This window comes from Bidens hawaiensis, unplaced genomic scaffold, assembly GCF_021521415.1.
Source record: "Bidens hawaiensis isolate Kalapana, Puna unplaced genomic scaffold, B.hawaiensis_p1.1 tig00004973_1, whole genome shotgun sequence".
Classification (NCBI taxonomy): Eukaryota; Viridiplantae; Streptophyta; class Magnoliopsida; order Asterales; family Asteraceae; genus Bidens; species Bidens hawaiensis.
This window is the reverse complement of record NW_027491313.1, coordinates 1666710-1677376: the sequence shown is the minus strand read 5'-3', so window position 1 is coordinate 1677376 and position 10667 is coordinate 1666710. Positions and strand designations below refer to the sequence as shown.

Here is a 10667-nt window from a genome sequence, read left to right as displayed (position 1 = left end):
TTTACACATGTGTAACTAACGTTTAAACTTGTGTAATTATCAAAAATACTTATTCTCTCTCCTGCTTCATTTTTTAATTAAATTTAATCTCAGCCACATATTTCATATCATTTAATTAAATGTGTGGTTTAAAATTAAGTTCTTAAAATTCTTAAAACTCATTATGGTTCTCAAAATAACCCTCCCCTACATAAGTTTATTAAATATCTGAAAAGTATGTATTTTTTTAATATATTTATTATTTAATGGGAGAGATAAGTATAAAAACATGATCAAGAACACCAATAAGAGCATGTTTGGGGTTGCTTCTTTAAAATGTTTTTTGCTTTTTAAAGAGACAAAATGTTCAAAATGCCCCTCCAAAAACACCTAAAAGCTGCTTCATGTTCAAAATGCCCCTCCAAAAACACCTAAAAGCTGCTTTTAGGTGTTTTTGGAGGGGCATTTTGGACATTTTGCCTCTCTAAAAAGCAAAAAGCATTTTAAAGAAACAATCTCAAACACCCCTAATTGTGACATGTGTCCTCTATATTTTTTATTTATTAGGTACTAGCTTAGAAATCACGCAATACACCCACAGAAAATATAAATATATAAAATTCTTATTTTTAAGTACGTTGTATAGGTGAAAATTTTACTACATATAAAACCGATTTTAAAAAATAAAATATATATTTAAATATTAATATATAACTAGGCTTGAAAAATACATTAATTAATATTTAGTTTAACTATAGGTATTAGTTTTTCATATAAAGGTTTTGATAAACACATCATTGTTAGAAATAGATATGAGGGAGAAGATGAACCAACAATCGAACAAACTAACAATCACCAGGTAAGAAAACCGTTTTTTTCTTTTAAGTTAAAACCCTCCCAATTAACACATCATTGTTAGAAATAGATATGGCATTAAACGGACCCGGAATTAGGCTTTCCATAGAACACGTTGAAGTCATCACACCTCTTCGTCGTCGTTAGGTATTTCCGGTGGTCAGAGCACTAATTGAACCATAGACACAACCCTGACACTTGGAATTTAATAATCTGTATGCTCGATTAGGATTTGTTTTGAGTGGTTGGTTATGATAAATAGCTTTGATGATATTATTGTGTTGTTTTTTTTAGTAAAATTGATTCTGAGCTTTGATGATATTATTGTATTCTGTTCAAGCCATCAGGGAAGTTACATGTGAAATTGTGAATTGCATTGGTTTCAAATTATACAAACGTTAGTTATGAACTTTTTTGCAACCAAATTACATTATTATAATTAGTTGTTTACAATGACCATATTTTATTTGATCATTTAGAAATTGGACCTTATTGTTCAATTATGTTGAGAAAGAAGATATTCATTTTTAACGCTTGATGGAACTAGATCAATTAGCAAAAGACCAAAGCCGCTCAGCTGCTTCAGTGATTTATAAAAGGTAATCTTATCGTAAGGTATGCTACTGTCATAGTTATTATTTACTCATATTTATGTATATGCATTACTATCTTTTGTGATATTGCTTATATAATTATTTTTTGTCAGTGTTGAGACAATTTTAACACTTAAAAGTGACAAGCAAGTAATATCAGTTCATTTTTTTTTGGTACCCAAATGTTGGAAAGTCAATAATTAACACGATGTGCACAAAAAAAAGGTAATTTTTTTAACAAGTAGAGGCCTGTAACTAATGCAGTCAAAGATGGTTCACTCTGCTGCACTCCACAAAGCCTTTTTAGTTACCATCTAGCTCTTTCCAGAGCATATGAGCAACCATATTTTGGTTCAATATTTTGCCTGTTACACCACTATTTTTGCATGAACATTTTTAATTATCAATTGATGATGTATTTATGTTTATGCATAGGTTGCATCTGCACTTGAAACAAACACATAAACATGGCTTCAAGGATGATATAGGGTATGGATGGCTTATGACCTGTACAAGAAATCAGGTTGCTCAATTTCTCCATTGTCGAAGGAATTATGGGAATTATGAGTGAAGTTAGGGAAATTGTAAGATAACCATTTAAAAATTATTATCATAGACCAATTCAACCATAGATTATGCCAATATAATCTTTCTTATTGGATGCTGTAATTATAGATCTATGGAGTGTTTGTGGAGACTTAAGAGTATCTATAAAGTGGAAGCGACTGCCAGACCGTCATATGATATGAAATAAAATCTTTTGGCACTTTCTCTTTTTATTTGTGCATTACAAAAGTGTCATTGGATTTTGTATTGATATAATTTTCATGAAGGAGCAAGACATACTACAAACACGAGATCCGCCGCGAAGCACGGGGTCTATTCCTAGTTTCTTTTAAATAGAAATCTTACCAATCAAACCAATGGACTGAAAGCCTAACTGTTTTGATGGTCTACCAAAATAATGTTTTGTTGAAAATTATTTTAATCTATAAAATCAAGCCCGATAATATCTAAATATAGATAATACAATGATCTAGGTGTTGATATAAGCCTATATATAGGTCCAATATAATCAAGAAATCTAAAAGATTGAGATTAGCAAAAAAAAGAAATAATAAGCTAGATATGTTTTACCTTTAAAACTCTTATAAAACAAATGGATATGTTATCAATATTTAAGAGTCGGAAAATGTTTAAAAGAATGCAGAGGATTCTTTGCAAATGATGAAATGAAATTATTAAACGTTTAGACACAAAGTAATAACTAATGCTAAAACTAAATTACACGTGTCTTGATGTACATCTCAAAATTTTCAAGCCAAAAATGTAAATTTCCAAAATCAAATGACTTAAAATGAAAATTCTAGAAATCAAGACCCATCGCGCTACGTGATGGATTAAGAAGCAACCCATCATGATACGCGATGGGTATCTCACAACATCCCAGAAAGAGCAATGTCGCGCTACTTGACCGCCTAAGAGTTAGGGTCATCGCCATACGTGATGACCAAGTTAAGGAATCGTGACACGTGTCCAACCACGTGTCACCATGTGGCATGTCAACATGTCGACGAATCAAGCCTAGTGGCGCGTCACTACGCGACGGCCAACCCAAAGTTCCATCGCGATACGCGACGGAATATTATATTCAAAGGCGGTTAAAAGGTCCATCGCGCTACACGATGGCCTTGTTTAAACGTTCCATCACGATACGCGATGGAACCCAATTTATTGCCTATAAAAAGAAGCCATGGGGTGATGCTCCATTCATCCCTCACACCTCCAAAACACTCACCTAACCTCGTTAAGCGTGCCACGATCCCCACATTTTGACTCACTCGTTTCCTCGTAGTGTGTGCAAGTGGTAGAAGATATGTCTGCTTATTCCCTCGATTACCCGACAATAAGTAGGAGTGTTGCCCGCGTCAAGCCTATGCATTTATTATAAACTAGCCATACAATGTAGGGGTTCTGACCGAATATTTTATTATATATGACTTAGATTCTAGTTGAGGATATAACCCATACTTTGAGCGATTATAAGTATAGTTTTTATTAGACAATGGTATAGTTGAATTATTATTTCTTTATAATGCAAAGTTTTACAATGTTTCTACTTAAAAGAATAAACTTAAATATATACGTTTCTTTATGAAGAATAAACGTAGTACATGAATGATAAACCAAAAAGGGGACAAAAGGTCCATATAATACATAAAGAAATGATTTTTAAGGTAAAAATTATGCAAATAGACTAAAGGTCTAAAGCTAGATTGTTGATCTAGTTATTTATAAAAGGTTATTCTCGTACTATATGTCTGAGGTAACAAGCAATCAAAATTAGTGAGACACACTGACCATAACAAAGGTGAATACGTCTAACTCTTTATAAGCGTGAAAACGCTAAAACTTTTATAACTTTTTAATCAAGTATACTAAATGTTTACATGAGATTAAGTATCTCTAAAATTTTATAAACAAAGGTAATCGCTGGCCCTCAGACTATCGTAACGTTTGTCTGGATCCTTTCATATGTGGGTAGATAGTGGGCACAACGTCTGATAATGCCTCTGCCACGTTGGGTCGGACATAAGTAAAGTTCTAGAGGGGATAATCTTGTGTATATTAGTAGTAGCTAAGTACTCGAATGCTGCGGTGTTTGCTGAGCCGTTTCGAGTTGCGCTGGAGTTTGTAATAGTTATTCAGACTTTCAGAACTTGGTTTATTTCCTAAGCCACGATGGGTCGGGTCATAAGATGCTTGAGGGGATAGTTAAGTATTTAAAACATTTTAGTGTTATCGTGTTCATGAGCATGTGTTGCTAACGAATTTTATAAATTGTTTTACAAGTAATCAAGAATATGTGTTTGGAGATGATGGATAGTCATTTGTTGATCTGATGGCTCAGTTGAAGTTTTATTATTAAAATAATGTAAATTATGGTTTTACAAGTTCAAACACTTTTGTAACAACTATCGGGTGTTTTATTCCTGACTTTTGGAATATAATAATATTTTAATCAAGACTTCCGTTTTACAACTTTAAACTCTGATATATTTACAAAACATGTATCATCTATTGGTCACACTTCTAGGCCCTAAGTTGGGGTGTGACACCGGATCCTTACATACATGGTGGTAACACTACAATTAACTGTTCTTAGTGGTTATAAGCAGTAGGCATACTACAACCATGCACTCGCTGGAGACACGTATATGTATAAGTTTCCAAGTCTTGTGGGTTTTTTATCCAACTAAGTGGTTATAAAAGTTACTGATAGTAACTATGCTCCAAATGATTATTGAAAATTATTTTGAGTCACTTAGTATCATTTACCAGCATATAGCTAACGTATTTTTAAAAGTGTTTTCATGTTATCAAGAATAAGATGATAATCAAAGATGTATGATGAACAGAAATTGAAGATTCCTAAGCATAAGCTACAGCCTACGGCTAATGGGTCAACTAATTTTGTAAAGTTAAATCCATGTGACTTGTTTTTAAACAAGTAGTTTTGTAAATAACACGAAAGGGTATTTAAATCGTTATTTATGTAAATTAATATTTTAATTAAAAAAAATTTCGTTACTCAACAAAATTTTGATATATTGACAAAACTGTTATCAACTTTTGGTCATGCGTTCAGGCCCTTGAGGCCGGGTGTGACAGTTTGGCGGATGGGAATAAAGTCAATTTAAGACTCTCACGTCAAAATACCCAATTCTCAACTAATACAACATTAGATGTTGGATTCAATGTGAAAATCTTAACATCTAGAGATTGGAACACATGTGTTACATCATTTCGGCCAAAGAACTACCTATGTGAGTATGAAGTTTAACCGCTTTCAAAGAGTTTTGACCGGACTTGGCTTTAATGTACTCATTAAAAGATAGGACACATGGCTAGTAATATATAATCTTAAGAAAGAAGAATTGAGTATATTGAACTTATGTTTATGTTATCTTCATGTATATAAAAGAAGAGCAAGGATTCAATCCTTAGAGACACCCCGATGCTCGAATAATTGGAGTATGATACTAAGGTGAAAATGCAATCTTCAAGACATTTTCATTTACACATTGAATTATGTAAAGTAGATCAAGAATTACACTAAAATAGGAGAGGAATATTAACATTTTAGTGTTATTGAGCTATTTTTTTGTAACCAGGTAAGAATTCATAATCAAACATTCAGTCATTACCCGTATATCCATAATCTATTGGTCTAGTGACACGGTGATATCCTCACAAAGATGACGTTGTGGGTTCAAATCGTTACAGTGCAAAGCATTTTGCTGTTAAAATAGACCATTCAATCATTAATTGTCTTCATGCGTAATGAACATGATGAAAGTCTGAACTTTGCTCATTTCAAAGATACAAATTTGTCCATGTGGTTTGTTTTCTCCATCATCATTACCATATGCATGTGTTCTTAATGAATCACTAACAACCACCCTCTATCGTCTAACTTGTTAATCACCAACACCCCATATGCCACTCAAATCTAAATAAAGCTTTAAAAATAAAAAAACACAACACTAAATCAATTAATATGAAAACATATCACCTATGCCAAAGATCCTAATCATCATCAATTGCGTCATTTGATTCATTTCAAACGCTTGTTGATCAATCTGATAAAAAAAACACACAAAATAAAGGTTAATTACCAAAATGCCCGTCAAACAAGTGATGCAATTTATGATTTAACAGATGAATGAATATTAACAATATTTTAGGTGAAGATAAAAGCTCATACCCAAATAGTTTTAATAATATGGCCTTCCATAAACAGTTTTTCACATTATCTGTAGTTCTAGATCAGGATAACCAGCTCGTGCTTTATGCCTATCGAATAGATTTTGAAGTGCTTCCACATACTGACGATGTACTTCTGAAACCTACCAAAAAATGTAAAAGAAAATTAGAATTACATAACTACCCGTGAAGCTATTGTACACTATATTGAACTAGGATGCATTTTATGGTACTCTGCTTCGATTTCATGCTTCAAGTGATGAAAATTTTAGTGAAATAAGTTCTTTAACCAACTTTAGATACAAATAGTTTTATGCTTAGGTTAATACCAAAAAACGTGTAGCCTGGTGATACTAAGGTATGTGAAAATGTGTTAGTCACCAAGTGATCGAGGGTTATAGTCCCATGGTGGACAAAGGTGTAGATTAAGGAATAGGTTTAGAGAGTGTAAATTAGTAGGTTTAAAAAATATTGTTAATATAACTATTATTTAATGGTTTTAGGATCTCTTGGTAAGAAGTTTCGCAATGAGTTAAGAAGAGTTCAAGATGGACCTTGTCGCACATAGGAGGATTGTAGAATATACGTGATATCATTGTACTATGGATGCTCAAAAAGGTGTCTTTAAAATGAAATAGTTGTAAGAAATTAAGTGAGAAGTTGTCGCAGATAGGAGGATTGTAGAATCCTGCAAGCTGGGAGTCTACCTCGGATATTACTTTCTTAGTAATAAGAGAAATGTGGGGGTTAAAAGGGTGTGTAGCACGCATTGTGACCATGAGCGCTTAGTGTAATGTGATGTTTTCAAGGGCGATTATTGTGATATGAGACGACTCAATTATTGCTGATGCCGATTTCTTCCGATAGATTTACTGTTGTTGGTAACAGTTTATGGTAGTTACTACTGATGAGACAGTCGTTGCTGACGAAGTTCCTACCGATGCCCTGCTTCGTGTTGATGCCATTTAGTGGCAACACCTTACCTTATTGATGCGGCAACATCAGCTCAGTTGCTTTTAATGGGTATTAGTTTCAAAAACACTCAAAACGTTTCCGCCTATAAGGTCAAATTGTTTCTAATCAGTTTCTAACTAATAGTTGTGATTAAATTGTTAAAAAGATCTAATTTATATGTTTAGTACAGTTAAATGATTCCTTTTAATTGAACTATAAAACAAAGGTTCTACCTTAGTTGAGTGTGCCCACATGTAGTCTAAGAGAAACACACCAAATGACTTTTCCAGCAACAAACACATACCCCTTTTGGGTTAAATTTTGACTCGATTATTATCGTTGTTAGTACAATGAACTACTCTTGTTGTTACGCCGTAGGAGACAACGCGTTTTCAGTGGAACATGAAGCTGTTTCAAGAGAATATTGTCTATATGGACCCTTAACAAAGCTATTTCTACCCTTCTATGCATTTTATTTATTTCAATTGTAAGTTTGTAACCAGTAAATTCCTTTTGTATTATATTGTATTTGTTTTCTTTTCAATTATATTATGTTTCTATTAATCTCTCCTACATCAAATACATTTTGCAAATAACTTAAATACCTCTTCCGTAGAGGGTGATGAATTTTTCTTGAAATGTATTGGTTTACCGACCACCATAAGAATCGGCCTCCGAAAGGGTATAAAAGACCTATACGTAAAGTTGAACAGCATCACTAATAATAAGATGCTTAACTTTCAAACGTAGAATGATAAGAATTAAGTATACCAGAAGGTGCCCCAGTAGACGATAGGCACAAACTTCATAACCCTGGAGAGTTTCAGGAAGAACTTCCCCCGTGGCTTCCACCATTTGTAAACATAAGACTGCAATGTTTACCAATATAATATAAAACATCGAACCAACTAAAAACCGGTGGTTTGGTACTTTGGTTATTACTTTGACAGTAAATGATTTTAGTAGTTCGATTAAGAACCATACTCTCCTCCCATCAAAAATCATATTATTATTTTCGGAATGTTACACCTTATCAACACCCAAATACCTGGCCAAAGGCGAAAACAGGAACGACAGGTGAATTGGTCTCCATTGCAAGGCGTATGAATCCTCTTCTCGCCTTAACAAACGCAACCTATAGACACCATTATGGCAACCCTTCTCATATTAATAGAAACGAAGAGTTTGAACACTTTATAAGAGTTAAATTGCAATAACTAATAACTTTCACGACATACAATCTTAAGTTCAATAAGAGGCTTTCGAGTCGTGTGAAACTGATATATATCAAACCTCATAATCAGGCTTCATGTGAAATGCTTCTTGTACTCCACCTGGTATCACTATGCAGCTACATCCAGATTTTAAAAGAGACAAAAAGTTTGTCCTGTTAACTGAAGACACTCCCAACCATGTCCAAAAATGCCTCATGATAGGTGTGTAAAACATCTGATCAATTACAATATCATTCATATATTCCAAATAATACAAATGATATTTAGGATAAGTAGTAACACGTCTTACAGCGCTACTTGCAAGAATCTTGATTTTTGTAATAGGAAAATAGTGTGCAAGATCTAATAATATCCCAGCTCCAAGTGGCCAAACTGAATGTGGCTCGTACCCGAAAACTGTTGTTAACAAAATCTTTTAGGAATGTGATTGTTGCAATAAATGGTTATAGTCGCTACTGTTGTGACTTGTGAGCGAAATAAAATGGTGGCTACTTTTGGGATTATCGAAGTTTTATATAATTTACTATAAAACGATTACAATAAAGTGGCAGGCAAACGGGCAACAAGCTGCGCCGCAACCCCCTTTTGAACAGCAAAGCCAATCCTGCTAAAAACGAAGCTTTTGGGATGAAAAACTTTTAAGGGAAATAATTACCATAAGCCTGATCAGGACTGAAAGCTTTGATATCCTCAACATATACTCTAGCTGGAAAATAACCAGCCGCATTCTTATATATGTGCCTGTAATTAAAAAGAATGAATTGTTAATTAGCTAGCTAGTACCTCAAACTGCCTAGTGAACATTATTATTGGAATATAGTATTAGAGTTCTAATCTCGAGCCCACGGGCCTGATCTATTTCTATATATCGTAATCACTACTCTGATACCATGCAAGATTGTAAAAGACTTCATTAATTGATTATTTCATTGAATAGTGATTAACTAATTACAATATATAGAAATAGATCGGGCTAGTGGGCTCGACACTAAAACCCTAATACTATATTCCAATAATATGAACTTATTTTCAACATAGAATACAACTATATATGGTTCAAATTCGGGAAAGCTGAAAACTAATCACCTGGCGAAAGCTAAGCCCCATTTGTTGTTCTCATTAAGTGGGATGATTACAAGCACAACAAGGATTAACAAGACCCTAATAACAAATTAAAAAGTGAAGATGAAAAGCGAATCGAATTGTTTAGATTTAGCATTGTTCTTTAACCGGCCGAGAACCTACTATATAGCAGGTATGGTTGAGTTTATTTTAACAGCCTCCCATTTGAATTAGAGAGGTGATTGGACATCATTTTAAAATCGCACATATTTCAAAATTTATGTTTTGTTAAAATTTAAAATTATAAATACATACAAAAATATAAACTAGATCCATATATATTATTTCAAACTAATTTATTTTTAAGTTATTTATAACGTTATCTGGTTTTTAAAACTGGTTCGCGCACAAATGATCCTTATGACAACTATTGCGGTTTTGAAAAACATCGAGATTTAGAAGAGATGGTTAAAGACCCACTCACATTAAGGATTTGAGAAAAGGAAGGAATAAGAACGAAGCCATGACGGAAAACATCACGAAATGAAGAGTGCCAAGCCACATTATCATTGCAAGGAATTCTTGGATTGGTGGCCCTTGTTTTCCGGTGAACTCTGCCGGCGTTGGTTTCGCGGATGATGGCGGTGATTGCCGGATTCCAGTCGTCTCTTCCATCATCAAGGAAATTGGCGGGTAAACAGACCCAAAATCTTTGGAAGATCTCTTTCAACAACAACTTTTTTTAAATACAAAGTTTGAAGAATTTGACAAATTGATCGGATTTCCTAAAATGACAAGTTTCTACTTTCTAAACTTAAAACTTTCTAAAAACAGAAAACTGAGAATGATTTTCTTTTCTAGAAAAATTTAAAAGGATTTTGGGATTTAAAAAAAAAGAACCATTTAGAAGGTTAGATTGAATGAAAAGGTTCCTACATTAAAACATTGCAACTCAAAATTATGCTGCAAAGTGGGTCATTGGAAATAAAATTATCATCCAATTTGTGATACAAGTGACCAATTTCTTTTTATTATATATTTTTATTTTTTAGAACAAACAAGAAATGCTTTTAGAATAGAACATGACATCGAATCAGTCGTGGTTCATAAGCAGGGGAGGCTCGGAGGGTGTGCGAGCCGCACCATCGGCCGGGGCACATAAGTTTTGGGGGCACAGACTTTTTTTTATACATATTAAATATATATGTTTTTTGGTGTTTGA

At 33.5% G+C, this 10667-nt stretch overlaps 1 protein-coding gene across 1 annotated transcript; it reads right to left on the bottom strand.

The window, feature by feature from the left end:
• Nucleotides 1-6165: 6165 nt before the first annotated feature.
• Nucleotides 6166-10126, bottom strand: LOC143628439 (diacylglycerol O-acyltransferase 2D-like). The gene is made up of 9 exons (XM_077098041.1): nt 9930-10126; nt 9470-9544; nt 9039-9124; nt 8673-8779; nt 8442-8597; nt 8197-8283; nt 7920-8017; nt 7754-7841; nt 6166-6337 (listed from the first exon to the last, which is right to left on the bottom strand). The coding sequence occupies exons 1-9, from the start codon at nt 10121-10123 to the stop codon at nt 6236-6238; spliced, it is 993 nt and encodes a 330-aa protein (XP_076954156.1). The 5' UTR covers nt 10124-10126; the 3' UTR covers nt 6166-6235.
• Between the last annotated feature and the right edge of the window lie 541 nt (nt 10127-10667).